This window comes from Electrona antarctica, assembly GCF_951216825.1.
Source record: "Electrona antarctica genome assembly, chromosome: 12".
In the NCBI taxonomy this organism is placed as follows: Eukaryota; Metazoa; Chordata; class Actinopteri; order Myctophiformes; family Myctophidae; genus Electrona; species Electrona antarctica.
In genome coordinates this window covers 37,767,163-37,788,280 of record NC_136793.1, presented here as the reverse complement: position 1 = coordinate 37,788,280, position 21,118 = coordinate 37,767,163, and the positions used below count along the sequence as shown (strand labels likewise).

General features: G+C 39.7%; 2 protein-coding genes and 1 long non-coding RNA gene across 11 annotated transcripts in view; 2 read left to right on the top strand and 1 right to left on the bottom strand.

Moving 5' to 3' along the window:
* Positions 1 to 7,407, top strand: part of arvcfb (ARVCF delta catenin family member b) — a 288,700-nt gene extending 281,293 nt beyond the window's left edge. For 6 of the 9 annotated variants that reach the window (XM_079516206.1, XM_079516202.1, XM_079516201.1 and 3 more), the window contains 4 exons: positions 900 to 953; positions 2,312 to 2,403; positions 4,462 to 4,574; positions 7,287 to 7,407. In XM_079516206.1, the coding sequence (XP_079372332.1) occupies positions 900 to 953; positions 2,312 to 2,403; positions 4,462 to 4,563 (248 nt within the window). In that variant the 3' untranslated portion in view covers positions 4,564 to 4,574; positions 7,287 to 7,407. The remainder of the gene's footprint in view (positions 1 to 899; positions 954 to 2,311; positions 2,404 to 4,461; positions 4,575 to 7,286) is intronic. The other 3 variants (XM_079516207.1, XM_079516204.1, XM_079516203.1) reach the window with 1 other exon arrangement.
* LOC306933864 lies at positions 7,277 to 10,116 on the bottom strand. Its single transcript, XR_013791259.1, has 3 exons — positions 9,093 to 10,116; positions 7,432 to 9,052; positions 7,277 to 7,386 (listed from the first exon to the last, which is right to left on the bottom strand). It is a non-coding gene; the product is annotated as an uncharacterized lncRNA (long non-coding RNA).
* Positions 10,117 to 12,163: 2,047 nt separating this feature from the next.
* Positions 12,164 to 21,118, top strand: part of txnrd2.2 (thioredoxin reductase 2, tandem duplicate 2) — a 28,904-nt gene continuing 19,949 nt past the window's right edge. The window contains exons 1-8 of the mRNA XM_079517222.1: positions 12,164 to 12,263; positions 13,025 to 13,090; positions 13,607 to 13,663; positions 14,951 to 15,095; positions 16,045 to 16,119; positions 17,589 to 17,667; positions 18,818 to 18,880; positions 19,655 to 19,725. Of these exons, the coding sequence (XP_079373348.1) occupies positions 12,185 to 12,263; positions 13,025 to 13,090; positions 13,607 to 13,663; positions 14,951 to 15,095; positions 16,045 to 16,119; positions 17,589 to 17,667; positions 18,818 to 18,880; positions 19,655 to 19,725 (635 nt within the window). The 5' untranslated portion in view covers positions 12,164 to 12,184. The remainder of the gene's footprint in view (positions 12,264 to 13,024; positions 13,091 to 13,606; positions 13,664 to 14,950; positions 15,096 to 16,044; positions 16,120 to 17,588; positions 17,668 to 18,817; positions 18,881 to 19,654; positions 19,726 to 21,118) is intronic.

Sequence of the window (21,118 nt, the reverse complement as noted above, 5' to 3'; positions counted from 1 at the left end):
GTCAGACTAGTAAGCTGAGGTGGTATTGTACTGTATGTATGTTCATTTTCTGTTATGACCATTCCGGCAGCAATGTTCACCACATTGCTTTCATCGACTGTGTGGTGAACCCGATGGTGAACCCGAGAAGAGAGTGGATTGCATCTTTGATCTGGATCAAAACTTTTGTAATGAGTGTTGGGTTTCACTTAGAATATAGAAATAAATGTAAAGAACAGATATTTCCATTCATACTGGTGTACTTCCATGTCAAACAAGCAAGAGGAATTAATCGATTCACTGGGCCCTGGCCTCCACGATATGTGATTTTGTTCAGTATGAATATGTTATGGTGTCCATAGCAACAAGCTTCATCAGGTCCTCCAGCAAAGACGGAAAGAAGGTGACTGTGTGGCTGCTTATGACCTATCTATACCTTTATATCTATGGCTTGTGTTGGACTTACACAAACCTAAATGTAATGTAAAACCCTAGAAAATGCTTTATCCACCCTGAATACAGTATTAATAAACAATGCATAGGCCTATTACAAAAATCCAGAGAAGAAACTAAAGAATTAAGTAGGGGGAGTCGAGGAGATGAGGTACAAGGTTTAACAGAAGCGGTGTAACATAATTACATTGGCCCATCTAACACCAAGCATCATTATCAAAAGAGGAGTCGATAGGCATATCAGCATTTTAATCCTTCCAGTTTTTGCCCTTTTGACTTTTTCTCTATTTTTGCCAGCATGCATACGCATGAACCGTGGCTCTCGTTCCTGCCCACTTTTCAACATGCATTATTCAAGCATTGGATGAGAAATCATTGGCCTGAAAAGCAGCAGCGTTTTGGCAGTGACTCAGTTTGTGGTGTGTGTGCTGCTGCTTTTCTACAAATAGCATATGAATGCTTTTCAGGCTCCAGGAAATGTGGCAGCGGTGATATGATACCTAAGGATGAGCTCGGTCCAGGTAAGAGGAACAGTTTGCATGACCCAATCCTTAGCCAATCAGGATGTAGATCTCTCTCTCACACACCTTTGGTTGTCACTTCTGGTCCTGGGGACCTTGACTACTTCAGGATTCCTATCCTTCCAAAGTTGTCTGCATTTACCTGCTGTGTCCCAGACTGACTCCCAGGTGTAAATGAGTCCCTGATTAGAAGGCCAGAATGGAAACCCAGCAGTACTCTAAACCCCACTTCTTTTTATGCCTGTCCTTTCCCAGCTGTTCACCATTACCAATACGTATTTTTCCCCTCTTTCAAACTAGCAGAAATTCCTTCTATAATCTTTTCAAATTGCAACGATTTACTTTCAAACAAGTCTTTTGATGCTGTATGCAAGACCCCTCTTTTGACAAGATGTTGGTACAAAACTGGGCCTTCGTTAGAGCTTGGAACACCAGAACATGTGGGCGGCTCTCTGGTTTAATAATGAATAATAAATACATGCATAAAGTATCAAAGAGGAGTGTGAGGTTTTTGCCCTGGTTATTTCATTGATTCATCTTCTGTAAAAAATGAAATAATGGATTATAATGGAGGACCATGAGAGAAGCAGTTTTGCTTGAAGTGAAACTCTACTTTTAACGACCCTTGGGTCCTAGAGACTTGGTGAAGTCCCTGTGTATTTTAAAAGAAAATCTAAAAGAAGCGCTGTTTTCTTCAGTCAGGATTGTTACTTTCCAGTGCTAACAGCTGTTTGTCTGATACATTTACATGGCACAACTGGGTGGATAAAGTGTCTTCCAATCTTTCCAATCTCTGAGTGTTCCTCTTACTAGCCACAGTAGATGGATGTGTGGGTGCACATGTGCGTGTGCGTGTGCGTGTGCGTGTGCGTGTGTGTGTGTGTGTGTGTGTGTGTGTGTGTGTGTGTGTGTGTGTGTGTGTGTGTGTGTGTGTGTGTGTGTGTGTGCATGCGTGTGTAAAGAGAGACAGAGCACACATTTTTGCACAGAAGAGGTCAATTTGCTGGTGCATTTCATGGTTTCAAGGCGCGCCTTATAAATACAATGTATTATTATTATTATTATTATTATGGTTTGTATTAGCCCTCTTGCTGTACTGTAGGTGCCAGATGGATGCTGGGAATGTTGCCATGAGACAACATAGAATACAATGAAAGACCCAAAGTATGAAGTCAGTTTAGTCAAATGCTGTAAATCCCTCATGGTTGCACTTCGTACAGGGTAAAGCGAATGCTTTATAGAAGTATTTCTCCAGTTTTTATTCCAACCCAAGAAGTGGAGGCGGTGGGTTGGCTGCAGTCTGGGGTTGGCTGTCATGTCACTGTAATAAGCACCTGGTTGTTCTCTGACCTCATTAGACGGCTACTCCACCATCGACCAGAGAGACAAAGACTGCAAGTACACGACGGTTGACAGCACAGTGGACCTGACAGAAAGAGAGCCATTAAAGGTACGTGGTCAGACATCACATGCACGCATGTGCACACCGCACACACATACAGTACAAGGACTGAAAGAAAGAAAGTTAATAGCTAGCAGTCTCTGGACTCCAAAGTCCTTCTGGTACTTTGAATTCATACACGCACGGACAGTTGCAGCATAGACGGACACGTCAAGCCTGCCTCAGCATATCAAAGTACATGAACCGAGAAAGGTAATATAGATCAAATATTAGAGCTTGTTAACGTGTAATTGTCTGTTTTTCAGTCTCTCCCAAACACTACTATAGCTCCAAATCTCTCTCTCTCTCTCTCTCTCTCTCTCTCTCTCTCTCTCTCTCTCTATCTATCTATATGTCCTTTCTTGTCTCTCTCCACAATGTAAAACCATTGTCCCATTTATTTACAGTGGGCCTCATTACAAAGCCATAATTACCTTGAGCCTTTAACCCATTGATGCCTGGTGCAACCTATACGTTGTTCTACCCTTGATGCCGGCGCTCTCTCTGTGTCTCATCAGCTATTGTTATAATTTAGCTATTGAAAAATAGCAGATCTACAAGTTCATAGCGCGCCACCGAGTGGCGCGCTATGAACTTGTAGGTCTGCTATTTTTGAAAAAACATAACTATTTAAAAAAATAATGAATCAAAATTTGAAGGTTTTCAGAAACCTTAGGTCAGGCCCTAGAAGGCGTTCCCAGATTCAGCCTCAGGTATCAATGGGTTAAAGAGCCACAATGTTCTCCTGCTCTTTTTAATGTCACCAGTGCCTCTGAGGCATTTGAGGCAGTCTCTGAGCCTCAGAGCGGACAGATAATTGACTGTAAGCTTTTTGTGGTTGGGGAAGTAATTAATCTGAAGCTGATTAAAAGCATTGAAGCCCAGCTCGTAACAGAAAATCTAGCATAGCTGCTGGAGAAATAGCTACATTGTCAAGTAGCTCTCTGCCTGTCTGACAGTTTTCAAGGCCAGTCATCTAAATGGTGGGCAGCACTCTCTGCAGTGTCTCTGCAGTGTCTGCAGAGAAATTGTTTATGGTCAGTGAAAGGAGGTTGATATATATAATGTTATATTAAAGATGGTGTGCCGTGATTCTTTTCCCCACCCTAAAACATAATCATCAGGTATGTCATTTTAATGTGGACATGCCCACCAGTTCATTAAGTGTGGGTGGTGATGGGTGGTGATCCACCTGAACTGAAGCCGCACCCACAGCTGTTGTTGTATGATAAAGGGGGAGAGGTTAGGGTAGGGGATGATATTATGATGTCATATCACAGTTATTTTTCATTGGCACATTTTACTGTCAAGGTTTCAGCTTCCTGGAAGAAACCCTAAATACAAAGGGAAGACATAGCACACATAACAGCCACACCAATGGGGTCTAATGAAGTACTGTCACCTCAAAACTGGAAAAAATACAAAAATCATGGCACTCCAACTTTAATGAATATCAGAAGACATCTAAATAATTACTAGAGAAGATTTGAAAGTCACTGTATTTCTCATACAGTAAATACAGTTCCTGTGATTTATGCTTTTATTTGCTTTATACCAGACTGTGTCACGTGACTCTATTCAGACCCTACTAATAAACTTCTATAACTTCCTTTGCAACTTGCAAGTGACTTTCAGAGATTACACTATAGTTTGAGGATACAGTATGAGCTATACAGATGTTAAATCCTGTAACATGTCCCTCTGTCCAATGGTATGTCCACAAGAATCAAAGTATAAAGTTTGACTTCAAAATGTTCACTCAAAATGTTCAGTCCACCCTGTCTGTTTTTAGATTGTCTTCTAAATCTACTGTGTCTCTCTACACACCCACAGAGCTGTTGCACTTTCTTTGAATGCAACTTGGCTGCAGAAAAACGCTTTCCCCTCCTTTTTGATTTGCATGTATCGGTTTGCTGGTTGACAATCACTATTCTGATGTTTTGTTTGGCAAGGAACTAACACTGGCCTCTCCGATCCCGTTTGTGTGTTGATGGAATTTATTGACCTTTTTCCTTTTTCTTTTGCTCTTTGTTTGTGTGTTTGTTTTAACTCCTCCCTTGGCCACAGAATGACACAAATAGGAAACACTATATCAGGAGCAACAGGCCTGCAGTCAGTCTGGTGGATGCTTGTGAAGTCAAGCCCCAGCCTGTTGACTCCTGGGTCTAAATGCATGCATGGTAGGTCTGAGATAATAAAACACTCCTCCACCATCACCACCACCACCATTACATCTGGTCCTGGTCGTAGCATCACCTCTGTTCATCCTCTGTGTTTGTTAGTTAGTTTGATTGATTGATTGTTTGTTTGTTTGTTTGTTTGTTTGTTTGTCTTTCCCCCTGTTTCACCCTTGCACTGCTGTCACCCGCCTGCTCAGATTAGAAAATAACAACACTATGTTAAAAATGTTTTTTTTATATGTGGGGTTTGATAAGGAAAAAGATACGCCTGCACACTGATTATCTGCTCGGTACATGAGTTAATTCTTTAATAAAGGCAACGTTTCGGTCCCTTCCTCAGGCATCGTCATCTATATGTTTTATGTGGGGTTTAGAATTTTAAACATGGAATGTGGGAGCTACAACACTGAATAGCATAGAAGATACTGTCGAGTGGAGTATTGACACAAATGATTGCAGTGTTTCTGTGTGTGTGTTCACTCACTCCAAATAACTAGCAATTAGAAATCCATGCAATTGGCCAAAATGCTGAATTATGAACATTTCAAATGTTCTCCACAGCCTAATGGGCATTTTACCATCATAGTCATTCAATGAGGAAAAACCTATCTAGGATACTAGGGTACTATACATGTATATTTTGTTTTAATCACTGATTCTCCTTGTTGGTAATGAATTATGAAGGATATTCTATTACTGTTTAATGAAAAGCGGTGAGAAATGAAAAGTGATGTAAACATACATGAAAGCATTGATACACAGACACTCATATGGAACCCACATACTGTATACGCACTCACGCACGCACGCACGCACGCACGCACGCACGCACGCACGCACGCACGCACGCACGCACGCACGCACGCACGCACGCACGCACGCACGCACGCACGCACCACGCACGCACGCACGCACACACACACACACACACACACACACACACACACACACACACACACACACACACACACACACACACACACACACACACACACACACACTTCACACTTCAGTATACTCCTTATCAATATTCATCACACTTAGTTATTCCCAGGGGTAGAGAGATCAAGCTCCTTTAGATATATAATGGATGCCTATTTGAAGATGAAGATGCACTCTCATACACAAATACACACGCATCCAAGCATGTGGACTGTGGACACATCGACAGAAGCAATCAATTTGTATGAAGCTATAAAAATGTAAGGGAAGATAAATTTACCTCAACTCAGTTCACCTGCTGTTCTTATTCAAATTAGTTTATCAACCTGTCAAAGCTGATATAAATATTTCAGTCAATCAATTCAGTGTGAGTCATACCTCATTTTTCAATGTCGATTTGAGCTAATATTATCCTGTCATATAAATTTGTAGTATAGATTAAGAAGTAGAAGCTACATTGAAATAGGGTCTGTTCAGATAGGATTTTTTTCTTTTCTTTTTGAATAGTGATCAACTACATTAAATGTATTCACTGTCCGTTGTATTCACACTGACTGGTGCAAGGCCTGTAGCTACTATAATGAAGCTTCTATAGTTCACATCATAATTAAAATACATTTGGCTGCATAGGTATTACTACTATACTATAGGTAGCTGGGCCTCCTGTCACTCATGCTAGTAGTTCATAGCTTCTTTCTCTTGTCATCTCAGTCATCTGACCAGTGGTTCCCAAACATTTTAGCTCGAGACCCAAAAAAGAAATTAGACGTTTGCCTGGGACTAGTGAAAATAGGAGATCTGCGTGTAGCCTAGATCCGCTATTTTCACTACTACATTTGTTTTCTAATTAATGGAATTTCTTTGAATTTTATTTTATTTCTTCATGAAATTACTGAAAAAACCATTGAATTTGAATTGATTTTTTTTTTGGAAATGTAAATAATAATAATTAAAAACCCACAAATGGGTCCCGACCCAGTGTTTGGGAAACAGTGTCATCCAGGGTTGATTCTGAACCGTTGTGTTGCCTGCTCATATCGCAGAACCCATCTTATATGATTCTGAACCATTGTGTTGCCTGCTCATATAGCAGAACCCATCTTGTATGCTCTTGAATCATTTGTGAGATGAATTGTGATCGCCATATGGCGCTAATGTTAAGAATTAATGAGATAATAAAAGTTAATCGACTTGAAAAGTGATGAAAAGTATGCTTATCAGGTGAGTAGCTTTGAAAATGAAAATGGTGCGCTTCATTTAACGCGGCCACGATATTGACTGCTACTATTCAAACGTGCACCTTATCATAATCATACGGATATCATGTCAAGCATAATAAGCTTCGGTCTTTTGCTGCCCTTTGCCTCTACTTGCCTTGTGAAGTGATGTGTTTGAACTAAGTATGTGTGGTTGTCGACTGCCAAAGTGCTGCCGTAGCGTGCCGTTTGGTTGTTCATGTTGAGTTGAAGAGCTTGATTCCAAAATGAAGTATCCACCATATTGAACATTCTCACTGAGAAGTGGATGTGTAGACATTCTGGAACCAACTCCGTTTGTCAGTCAGTATACTGTAAATGTACTATAGGCGATTCTTCTACACTGTAAAATGTTAATTCATTTATCCATTTGTAACACTGGGAGTGCAAAAATGTAACCGAATGGACCCGTCCCTTATACATTGTGTACACTTTCTGAGTTAAATGAACAGAGTATATTACTGTGTAGTATTGTTGTCTTTAACACCTGCTCTGTACTGTCCTTGTGCTCCAGGCTTAATTTAACGACAGCACCACATCCCAAACTAGAGGAGGATCTCACATCACCACTGCCATTACATACAGTACAGCACGAAGCTCATCTCCTGGGTTGACTTGTTGTCATTACATACAGCACCAAGCTCATCTCGTGGGTTGACTTGTCTGTGGACTTTGTAAAGGAAAAAAAAGAATAAATAGACAGCGAAAGAATAACCACAGTGACATTCAAGCGAGCTGGCATTCTCATTGCTTTTCAGTGAAAATTTGAAATGATCAAAAACCATGAAAGTGACTAGTTCTACTACTTCTCATATCTACATTCCGACTGGACGTGGCGTGACGTTAGGAGCGTGGACTCTCGTTGAGCTGCTGGTGACTTGGAAGGTGACAGAGGAGGCGGTCAGTGATGGCTGACATGGTGAATGTGCAGAGATTGGACAACAGAAGGTGAAGACATGGAGCACGAAGGGAAATTGAGTTGGAACGAAGCAGGTGATGGGAGACATGTAAAATGATGACATTTCTTTCTGCCAAACCTTTTTTTCTTTTTTTTCTTTTTTAATTTGAAAAGGTTTTTGCTGTTTGTTTCTGCTGTCTTGGAGGCATCAACATAATGTCTAAAGTAGTTGTGACCGTTTTATTCTTTATTCTGCTTTTTTAATATTATGTTTTTTCTTTTTTTACTTTTGTTTTTTTACTTAGTGAAGAAAGGATTGGTGTATCTTGAGGGCTAAAGAATGTTGGTCATTTTGATCAGAGATTGGTGATTGAGAGGAAGACAGAGACAGAGACAGAAAGATAGATAGAAAGAGAGAGACCGAGACAGATGGGGAGAGAGGGTGAGGAGAGAAAGTGCACAGTAGATAGAGTCGTAGCATACAAGTAGAAACATGCATTTACACCAGACTGTTCTGATAGACTAAATACATCCTTTGGTTCACTGTGGTTCTCTCAAGAAAACGTGTGCACTGAGTTCCTTTGAAATCACACACAAAAAACGTGACGTCTGTTTCACAATCCAAGGATATGCACAAATATTCTTGAGGAAGGGATGTGACATGGTATGACATCTGTAAAACAAAAAGAAAATAGTTGCTGTTCAGCGTTGCATCTCAAAGCAAGAAACCAAGAGTAGTAATATGAATTAAACCCGACAGAAGGCTGTGCTACTACAAAAGACATGTGAGTTTCCCAGTTGGTTTCTCTTTGTCGATGACGTGTATTAAAAGAGGAATATAAGACATTTTGTTTATAAATGATTAGTGTTACTGGAGAGAGATGCAGAGGATTATTCTCCTGTTATTGAAAGGATAGATTTAAAGCGTTTTATATTTTTGTTGGTTTTATATAAATGTATATTAGGGTCATAAAGAGAAAAGAAGGAAAAAAAAAACAATGTCACAAAACTTCTTAGTTGTATATTCATAACACATTGTTTGGAAAGCACATCCATTTGATAAAGGGTTGTCATGTTTGTAAACAAAAAATAACCGCGTAACTTAATTGTGTATCGAATCTTGTCAATTCATGCCAACAACCACCTATTTATATTTTGTACTCTTGAAAATAATTACTGAACAAAAAATAAAGAAAGAAAAATACATTTATCTTCAGCCTTCTTTCTAAAGGCAATGAGTACATGTTGAACACCCCAAACTCCTGTATATTTTAACCAAATCTACCAGAAATGAAAGAGGAAACAAGGACACTTCATCAGGGGTCCAGAGTTCAAGGTCAGGAAATGAGACAGAAACGAAGAGGGAAGCAGCAGGGATAGACCTTAGAGTATATATACTCATATATACTCTAAGGGATAGACACGAGATGGTCAGTGTTTAGGACTCCTTTTATTTACACCCGCTGCTGTTAGGTGAAGCCACGAATCATGCTTTGATTTCACTAACGCACCATTAAAAGAATGCGCTGCAGCAATGCACGAAGACAAACACTACAGATGTGTAATATTATGTTCTTTTCAAGTGCCATGCAGGTTTTTGTTTTCTATTTGTGCTTTCAATGCATATTAACTAACTCATTCTGTGCAGGAAGAGAATCGAGGAGGATGGGTGCAGGTTCGAAAGCAAAAAGGCAAAAAAAAAAAGAATGAAAAATAAAAATAAAAATAAATAACGTTGCATCCCATTGTACAGAGTATACCAGATGGAGTTTGATCACATATATATATTTTTTCTATGTTCTAGGAGGGTGCAGTTGCTATGTAGAAATGCAGAGACATTTGTGACATTTTTGTGTGATATACTAGGGTTGCTTTAATAAGAACGCTATAACTGCACATTCAGTTCAATGTTCAGTGGTGGTGTGCATTGTCTCTCTGTGTCTCCAAAGCGGACACTCTGCTCCCATTCCCGTTCCCTGTCCTGTCCTCACTGTGGACTGGAAAGTGAGGGAGTGGACTCTCCAAAATGGTCTCACTCATGTGTCAGCTAGGCCAATGGCATGTGCCTGCGTTGAAGTCTGATTTTCTTTGTGATGTGACTTTATAAAGCTTGCATATTTTACACAGTGTTTACAAAGACGTATGTTGTGGTAAAAATGAATAAAGTAAAAAAACGTAATCTATGTATAAACTTTTCATTTCAGAGATAAAAGACAATAATTTTAGCATCCCTTATGTCTGTCCTCAGAAGAGAGTGTGTGTGTGTGTGTGTGTGTGTGCGTGCGTGCGTGCGTGCGTGCGTGCGTGCGTGCGTGTGTGTGTGTGTGTGCATGCTTTTGTTACTGAACAATGAACCCTCGACACCCAGAACCATTCATTAGACTGTCTATTCCCTGACTGCACTGTGCAGTAAACCAAAGGATCTGGAAGTTGTATTTCATGCATTTGAAGGAAGTCCTTGGTCCTTGTTGTTTTGTGTGTGTGTGTGCGTGTGTGTGTGTGTGTGTGTGTGTGTGTGTGTGTGTGTGTGTGTGTGTGTGTGTGTGTGTGTGCGTGTGCGTGTGCGCGCGTGCGTGCGTGTGTGCGTGCGTGTGTGCGTGCGTGCGTGCGTGCGTGTGTGCGTGCACAGCACAGTGTACATTTCCAAAATACAGAAGCAACTATGATGTATAATAAATGCAAGAAGGAGAGACGAAGAGCAAGACCTACCTGTAGATATTACTGATTCAAAACCGTCACAAATAAAGTAATTGTACTACTCAGTAGCAGATGTGTTTGTAACTATCATGTGCCTTAACCTTTTCCATTAGGTAGATGAAGAGTGTTTTATATAAATGTATTCCTACCCTTAACCTTGCCATGTCTCCATCCCCCTCTCTGTTGGCCCCACTCCTCATTTGGTCACTCGCTCCCATTCAACTCACTGTCCTCTGTGTAGTTAGACTATTGGTGGGTTTTTGCCTTGTATGACATTGTATTATAAACTTTTAAAAAGATAGAGATGTTACAAATGGTTTTAAGTTACTAGAGGAGTAATCTTGTTATTGCTTTAGTAGCGAACAGAAGCGATGCCACGGTGACAGAATGTATTGTTAATTTTACTAATACCCAGAGGCAAGTAATATGCTTGTTAAACATAACAAAAAAATAAAAATACTGGTTTGTAGAGTATACATTTGGTGTGTTTTCAATAAACCATGCCTGGAAAGAAAGTGTTTTGTTCATTGTTTAATATACTGTATGTGTATATGTTTCATAAACATCATTTAAATAATACAAATAATGTTCTTCTTGAATGAATGGCAAGAATAGCTTAAGTAATATATAATATAATATAATATAATATAATATAATATAATATAATATAATATAATATAATATAATATAATATAATACCAGTAAGACGCCTGAGGGCGAGAAGCGACCTCAAGGTCACGTGCACGCATCCGCCTCGTTGACGGCAGACTGCTGAGCGAGCGCTGGCGCTTTGGAATGGGGGGTCAGATCAACATATCTGCCTGGGTGACAGCAGACTGCTGGGCAAGCGCTGGCGCTTTGGCATGGGGGATAAGACCTTCATTTTCATTTTCAGGCCTGTTAAGAAGTTTTTGCCGGCTGCCAGGCGCGGCTCCACTAATAACTTTGGGGCCCGTCTAGAGTTTAAATGGACAGGTATCAGTCAAAAGGGAGACATCGAAGAGGAAGGATGGATGGGGAAGGATCAACATATGGAATGTCAGAACAGGTCAGCTCCATATAGTAGATCTAAGGGTTTGAAGTCAGATGTAGAGTTGCTGGCCAATATTGATGACATCAAGGATCTCCATGTGGGCTTAATGTTGATGACATCAGGGATCTCAATCCCTGATGATGTCACGTGATGTCACATGCTCCATCCCTGTTGATGTCACGTGATGTCACGTGCTCTCTCACCTCGACCACCATAATATGGTCCCGACACATTCCATAATATAATATAATATAATATAATATAATATAATATAATATAATATACATTTTACCAGTTCTAAAAATGTATATCATAGGCTACATGATGTACATTTGAACATTTGAAGTATTATCCTAATATATATATTTTTTATTATTATTATGTCTTGTCTTTGCTACTCAAATTTAATCTCTCAACTCAAGACAGATTCAGAGCTCTGCAGTAAATTCAAAAGTAACCTCGTTACCTCAGGCTTTCCACCTCATTTCAAAAGACAAAACAGCAGAGGGCGCTGTTTTTCTTTTTTCTTTTGGCCGATGCCTGGGTTCCCTATCATAGAGTTATAATATATATCAGTTCCCTAGTTGTATGACATTTCATTTGGCTGTATACACTAATTTAACAGAAGTTTTCAATATTGTATTAACAATTGCAAATTAACGTGTCACTGTGACTAGTCTGACTCTAGAAGATAGAAACAGCTTGACTTTGACCTTATTTAAAAGTTTCTGTCAGGCAAATAATGAGACGCCTATACCGCTGGGGTCTTTTTTATAACAACAACATGGCAGCCTTCTGTAGAGGCAGACACCGGTGGAAAGGGACTAATTATTGTTTTCACGTTTTAACAAGGACATTGACAGGTAACATTATGTATTAAAATGGCAAGTTTTGCTTTAACTTATATACGCGCAATTATGAAGGACATTTGCTCGTTTATTGAGGTAATGTCGCTAAGTATGTAAGCTAAGGCTGAGCCTGTTATCAAATCCATAGAGTTGTGTTATGACACAAACTCGTGTGTGTAGGGGGGGTGTATAGGCTAATATATGAACAAAACATGTCATCTTACGTGTTATATGGACATATACATGGTCACCTGTCCCAGCCTCTTTCACCATAAATCAAGGGATTCAAGGGCACGTACCAAATAGCCCCAATATGTTCCCTCAGTCCTAGCCCTGAAACATGACTGCCATGATAATCATCATGACATGGCAGTCATGTTTCAGGGCTACCTCAGTCCCTACGCTCATTCTGTAGCTACAGAATGGGCTAGGCACCAAAGTGATGTAGCCTACTTCTTGTAGAAGTATGGAACCTTAATGGTAAAACCAAGGTTGTTATTGTGGAAGCAGAAGTTGAAGTGATCCTATATGTAGGACAGGTCAGGTCGGTGGTTATTGTGTTACATCTTGTCATAGGTAGCCTTATTTAGTAGCCTTACTGCTTTGATTCTGCCCTGCATTAAGGCTATGGACCAGAGCTAATATAAGAGTAAAACACTCAATTCTCTCAAACTTTCTTACCCGGGTATACAGATGAATTATTATATTTTTCAACGCGTTCCTTGAACTTCCTTCCTATAATTGGTCATTGAATCACTCAATATGTCATCATACAGGGAAATATGACTTCGACTTAGTCGTTATTGGTGGTGGCTCAGGAGGGCTTGCCTGTTCCAAAGAAGGTGAGTTTATTTTCTTTGTCCAGCTTTGTTCATTTTACAAAATTGTTCGGTCTCATATGTTGTCAAGAAGTCACTCTTATTTATATTTTAGTGCTGTACATGCATCAGCCATTTTTGAGAGCCCATCCTATATTCAGCTATAGTGTGGATTTTCGTCTTATACAAACATTAAATTCCTATTGACAATGAATGGAGAATGTATGTCATATGTGGACGAGCAAATCGGCTATTTTTGTCCTACACCATTGACAATGAATAGATGATGTACGATGATAAGAGCGCCCCTCAATTCATATTGTCTCTATTCTAACTAAGTATTCAGTGTACCTGGAATTGACAGACATATCAAAACATTGGCAGTCTTAACTTTATCATAGTATATCTGTGATGGTGCCACCATTTGCAAGAGCTGTGCTTAAAGAACTTGTGTTTTTAAAAATCAAAACCAAAAGTATGGTTACATTACAGTACTCTACTGCTGACACAAGACACTGTATTTTGCTTCTGTGTTTCCAGCTGCACAGTTGGGACAGGAAGTTGCCGTTTTAGATTATGTGGAGCCATCTGTGAAAGGTAAAAGAACCTGTCCCTGCATTAAACCCACACTGCTGTATCTTTTTCTATCTTCTAATTTATATAAATATATTTGCCTTATTTTTTTTATTATACTTTTTTTTTTATTCTTTTGTTTTTGAGAATAGGCAGGTTATCTCGGGCATCACAGTTCAATACATATATGTTACACTTCAGTTATTATTTGTTATACAAGTCATCAACGTCCTATATACTAAGGTGGCTTCAGTCCTTCACAAAGTTCTCAGATGATCGGTAAAGTCCATGTTTTTTACACATCGATATGTCGTAGATTCATTTCCAGTATTATCATGAAGATGAACAGACTTTCATGTGTAACGGGAAAGAAAAGTATTAACAGTAATATCATTAGCAACAAACGTTACATCAACAGCAATAATAACATGAGCAATTACTGAAAGCCAAACAAATACACAAACAGAAGCACACCCCACGAACACCCCCGCCCGTGCCCCCATCCGGCTCTACAGCATACACACATGTCATTATACAAAGTTCAGTTTCACCTGTTTTCCTTTACACAGCTATCTTCTCACTTATATATATCCATTATCCCTACACTGAGGTCCTCCACTGAATACCAATTTCTCCTTTAATTGTTGTTATTAATTTACTTTGAGTTGGGTTCTGTAGCCCGTTAACCCTGAGTGTAATTATACTAATATTTTCATTGTGAACCCAAGTAGACCTCAATTTCTCCTTATGTCCAATAAAGCTTTGAAAAAAATAAAAAAATAAAGTGTAGACATGTAAACACAGAAAACATATAAACAAAGACAAGACTTCCAACATTGAGGTTTCTTTTGTAAAGCAATACCTCAGATGGAAGGGAAATCTCCTGCTTTACAGGAGGCCCTTCCATCACCAAGTATCTGCTAAAAAGCAGAATCTTGGTGTCAGTGACATGACACCGGGTGGGACCTGTGGTCCCTCAGACAAATGGTTTGTACTATTTTTTTTTAAACAAAAAGAACTTCTGAAAGGGTTATGATATAATCCAAAATAGAGTTGCCTTATGTTTTTCCCCTTTTTTACTTTCTTTATATGATGATTTCCTGTTTGTTTTTATAAAAGTGTATATTTGTACGTCGTTAAATGTACTGATGAATTGAAAATGGTGGACCCTTTGTAAACAAGTCTTAGTGTGCTTTATCATGGTTTTTGTATTGACTTGTGCTTAAAAATTTCAATCAATCAACCAATCAAAGGAATTTCAAAGCCTTTCATTGTCGATTAGTAGTAACTAGTGATATACATTTTCTCCAGGTACTAAGTGGGGTCTTGGTGGCACATGTGTCAATGTTGGCTGTATTCCTAAGAAGCTCATGCACCAGGCTGCTCTGCTTGGAACAGCAGTCAAAGATGCTAAGAAGTATGGCTGGCAGATACCTGGTCCAATCTCCCATGACTGGTAAGTCTTTATCTCATGTCAAGAACTAGGCAACTAATTGGCAATTGCTAATTGCAATTGGTATTGCTTTATTTCCTTTTAATTGTATGCATCTCATCATAGTTTACTGTTTGCCGTTTCCCTTATGACAAGTTTATTGTAATTAAACTGATTGCCCAGCAATCAAACCAACACGCTAAATGACTAGAGCAATACCACCATCTAGTGGTAGAAACGATGAAGGACATAAAAAACAAACCATCCATCCGTCCATTCATCCATCCGACCAACCAACCAACCATGAACCATCCATTCAATTTTTGGTTGAATAGAAACCTGGCAGTAGTCTTACTTTTCAGCACCAGAGTTGGAGGACAATTGGTTGAATTATTACAATTTTGTTTTCTTCCCCTTTTTCCCCTCCCCAATGTAGTTTTTGCCAATTCCCCCCATGTTTGTATAGTCCCTGTCACTGCCAACCCCTACTTTTTAGTCTAGAGAGGATGCAGGCAACCACATGTTTCTTCTGATAAACATGGAGTCTTTTCACTTGCTGTCTGTAAGGAGTTTCACCGGGAGGGCGTAATGCATGTAGAGGAACATGCTATGCCTCCCAGTTCTGCTCCCAGCTGAACTATAACCAACCTATAGATTGGTAGTTGATATTGCAGCAACATCGTCCTCCCCTATCCTGCCTCTCAATCGTGAACGCGACCAACTGTATTAGTGTGTTCATTGGAATGCCCGGCCAATCCGGAGGCACCACAGAGGAATCAAACTGGGGCTGCTCAAATATTGTCTTGGCATTTTTCAATATCATTCAGCCCAAAATCAAACTCAAATATCCACAGTAGTGGGCAGGAACTTTACCTGTATGCCAACCGGACACCCTACTGGATGGATTTTACACATTGGTTAATCTTTGTTATTTGGTATTGGTAACATGTCTAAGTTGTTATGTGTTTTTCAGGGCAACCATGGCAGAAGCTGTCCAAAATCACGTGAGGTCCCTAAACTGGGGTCACCGTGTTCAACTCAAGGACAAGTGAGCAACCCCAACATCCATCTTCTTATTACAGTGCTATATGTGAAAATTGTACATCTGTACTCGTTGAATAAGTCCAGGGATACGAAAGTAGTTCAATGTGAGGATGTGTTTATTTGGCTCATTGTCTCGGTATGAGACGTTGCCAAAGGGTTTGCAGCCTGTCTGTTAGTACACAGACTGAGGACCCAGCTGAATGACAGATAGGCGAGGACTGCATGATGACTGAATGACTGGCCAGAGGGCAAACAGGTGCTGTTCACTTTGATTTGAATGGGCCTGTGCTTACTCAACAGGGCTCGCTCGCTATGCTGTGGGATTCCTAATTGACATTCATCAGAAATGATTACAGCATCTGAAACTTGGTTCTGTTTTGGGAAGTGAAATGTACCATCATGACCAATAATCAAGATGCCTTTCATTTGCATCCGCAATGATACGATTACAAAGTATGAGCCTTGCTTAGCTGCAGGGCTGCAACCATTGATTATCTTCTTGGCAGTTATTTGTTATTTATTTATTTTACAATTGAATTGGAGGATAAACCGCATGAGCTGCATCATTTCGTTTTCAAGAGGGTCCTCAGGCACAACACACAATCAGAACAACATGGAACAATCATCATAACATCAACAAGGATTATTGTATTGATGACTTTAGATGAATCATCGATAAGCGCATTTAAGTATATATCAAGAAATCAATCACTTAAGCCCTATTTTATACTTTGTACAAATGCTGTAGTGAAAAAATAGTTAAAATGGCAGATCTACAAGCTCACTGAGCACTCTGAGCTCGTAGATCTACTGTTTTGACTATTTAAATGTATGTTTATACATTTGGCCTATAATGACATGCCCAAAATAGGTAATGATTATTAACTAGTTATTTTATTTTATTGTCAATTAACTGTCTATTAACTGTCACAGCCCTACTTAGCTGAAATATTGGAGCTGTTTGTCTGTTGTTTTACACAGAAAGGTGAAGTACCTGAACGTCAAAGGGAGCCTTGTGGATGAACACACATTTAAAGGACTGTTTGTCTGTTGTTTTACACAGAAAGGTGAAGTACCTGAACGTCAAAGGGAGCCTTGTGGATGAACACACAGTTAAAGGACTGTTTGTCTGTTGTTTTACACAGAAAGGTGAAGTACCTGAACGTCAAAGGGAGCCTTGTGGATGAACACACAGTTAAAGGACTGTTTGTCTGTTGTTTTACACAGAAAGGTGAAGTACCTGAACGTCAAAGGGAGCCTTGTGGATGAACACACAGTTAAAGGACTGTTTGTCTGTTGTTTTACACAGAAAGGTGAAGTACCTGAACGTCAAAGGGAGCCTTGTGGATGAACACACAGTTAAAGGACTGTTTGTCTGTTGTTTTACACAGAAAGGTGAAGTACCTGAACGTCAAAGGGAGCCTTGTGGATGAACACCCAGTTAAAGGACTGTTTGTCTGTTGTTTTACACAGAAAGGTGAAGTACCTGAACGTCAAAGGGAGCCTTGTGGATGAACACACAGTTAAAGGACTGAGCAAAGCAGGGAAAGAGGTTGGTTCTTCACATAAAGCTTTTTCTCTTTTTGCATTTATTTGATAATAATAATTTATTTATATAGCACATTTCTAGACATGGTCACAAAGTGCTTCACAGAACAGGATAAAAGACAACATACAGTAATAAAAACTACAGGGTAAAAGACAACAACAACATAACAGACATAATGGACTGTACAACAAGATATCAGTAAATAAAACGGCAGGAACAAATTAAAAGCATACATAATCAATAAAATAAAGTATGCAAAAGGAATTTAAGAGAAGGCCTTAACGTAAAGGTGGGTTTTCAGAAGAGATTTAAAACATGACACAGATTTTTCAAGTTCCAAAGTTTGGGAGACCAGATTATTTAACCAGGTTGTTCGCAGTGAGAGAAAAATCTATTGGCAAAAACAAGATCATAACTTACTGTCAGTGCTCTAATACAGTACATTGCTGTTTTATAATTGTGCAAATAAAATAAACTAGACAATTATCCTGCCATCGCTGATATTGGAGGCAGTTGCAACTCCTTGCTGTTTGTTTTGTTTTGTAAAGGAGTGGTTGAGCACAGTTAAATCATGAATGCTTCTCCTGGGACAAGTGTTAAGCGTTTAGAGTGCATACTACACTGCAAAATGCCCTTACCATTGAATCCCTGTTTCGATACGATACCGGCTGGGTGGACAATATGCTGTACGGCAGGGTTCCCTGTGAATCCTTAAAAGGTCTTAAAATGTCTCAAATTTAATTTCAGAATTTCAAGGCCTAAAAATGCCTTGAATTATTGGAGTTACATTTGATCTGGAGCAGAATGACGAGTTGTTTTACTCAATTATTTATTTCCTGACTTCGGCAGGTACGGAAGCCCATTATGGCAAATGCAAGTTAGAGTTAAATTATAGTGGTAAAAATCAGCATCCAGATTGATAAGCAGTATCGATAAGGGTATCGATGAGCAAAATTAACAAGCCCTATCCCTAGCCGTTGGTGTCGATTCTTCATTTTATTTAATTTTTTACTTTTAGAGGTATGAAAAAGGTCTTGAAAGTAATTAGATTTCTCTACTCTATTCACTTTCCTCTCTCTCCAATAAAGCTTTCAAAGGCTTAAAAATGTGCCCAATGACTTTCATGCTGAGATTCCTTCCACTTTTCCTGCAGGTGATCCTGACTGCAAAGAACATTGTGATTGCAACCGGTGGACGGCCTAAATACCCCACAAATGCAAGTATCTATTCTCATAGACAAGTGGCTATCAAGACAAGTTGTTTTGTCCCGGGACCCAAATTTCACCTTGTCCATGAAATCAGGACAAAAGGATTAAAATAACACAATATTCCTCTCATTGAATTGTTTTAGTTTCCAACTAACTCTGTAGCTATTTGGGAATGTACCCTAGCCCTGATGGGGTTTTACAGAACTCCTTTGACTGAACTACAAATTTCTCTTCATGACTGATAACAAACCCTACAAAGTATCCTAGCCCCATGTCTGTCCCCATGACAGTGAAACGGGGAAATGACAAACCTCTTAATGCAGCGCTCCTGTAGCCATGTGTACCAATTCTGTGCTTAACCATTTAATTATATAACTTGCTGACTGGGGTCCCCCAGGGGTCTATCCTTGGCACCCTAATTTTCTCCCTCTACACCTAAGCTCTTCACCAAAAATGGCAGATCTACAAGCTCACAATGCATTCACAACATGTCCTGGATTAATTCACTGTATTTTGTTCCACGTATTGGTTGTGTACACTATTCCAATGAGTTGTGGCTGTGTTTGTGACAAATGTCCTGTTTTTATACCAATATATATTTTTTTATATATCAGTATTTCCAACCAATCTCTTACTTTCATTTACAATAGCTTTGTTTATTATGAAGTATTTAGTGATAAAAAAATAAACACTTTTGCTGAGGTAGCCTATTTACAGTTGCACACATTATATAAATACAAAGCTTATTGTTAACATGATCTCTTATCTCTCCTGCGTCCAAGATCCCTGGAGCCATGGAGCATGGCATCACCAGCGATGACATATTCTGGCTGAGGGAGTCGCCTGGAAAAACGTGAGTATCATGTTTCCTGATGAGGTGGTCAATCTGAAAATGATGGATGCTTTTATCCAAGCAGGGTAAAACACTGTCTTGAGTGTTTATACTTACAGTATATTGCTTGACTATGGGTGGTCCCAGTGGTAATGCAACCTTTAATGCTGGTACAGTAGTGGTAATGCTATGTTCTATCCATTGATATTTTTAACACCTGAGTTACACAGGTTAACGCTTAAAACCCCTTTTGGTGTTTTAAGCGTTACGTTAAACTTTAGCTATTGAAAAATAGCAGATCTACAAGCTCATAGCGCGCCACCGAGTGTCGCGCTATGAACTTGTAGGTCTGCTATTTTTGAAAAATCGTTAAAATGTGCCTAAATCTTTCAGAAAATTGTCATGATTTAGAAAACTTTTTTTTTTTTAATTTCGACGTCAGGCCTGAATGGAACGCATCAAGCTACACAGCGGATGTAATTCACTGAGCTACCTAGACTGCGTGCACGACATGTAGCACTGTAATAATTCAGCGGTTGACGTGTTGTTTGTTTTGCTGTCTTCCTGTCATGCTCTCGTCGCCTCGTGAGTCAGATTAGCAGAGAGCATCCTGACCTTTTTACAGTACCAACCCCTTTAATCCAGCCATTTACATCCTGTCATCACGTCATTAATTGGTCTTCCCTCGATGTTTCCTTTTGGCACAGCACCGAGTCCGACACAGTCACTAGTGGCTGCGGTTACATCTGGGCTATGCGGGCGCTGTGTTCCCTGGTGACAGATATGGGGAAATGAACAGTCTGATATACAGACATCAGATGAATCTACTACCTTGGTGTGTTTTTAGTCCCATTAGCAGCCGGGCTCTAAGGATGACAATGTCAGTCTGCCTCTATCCAACACTTCCCACTCCCAGCCCCACACAAGATATCTCGAAAACTACTGGCTGGATTGTAATGGGATTTGCTGCACAAAATCTGCAAATTCACCTTCCCATAACTCAGCGGTTTTCACACACACCCAAATTCACTTTAATTAGACCCAATTTGGACCCAATTTCAAGCTACAATAGATGTTTGGTGTTTACATTAATCATGAGTGTAGTATTGTGATTATAGCACAGTTTAATCAATTCTGTTTAGAAAGAAAGACACGCTGGTGACAGCTGTTGCTAGGTTACAGGTATGGTGAACAAAGCGGATGCCCTCACAACATGAGATAGTGGTAGTAGGTAGTCATTATAATGACTCTCAGACACTATGGTGGTGGCAGTGGATCAGGGGTAGAGTGGCCAGACGGGAACCACAAGGTACCCAGTTCGAACCCGGGCTCCCCCAGAGTTAGTGTCAAAGTGTCCTTGAGCAAGACTCTGAAGCTCTAATTGTTCCCGATGTGCCTTGCATTGTTTCCTCTC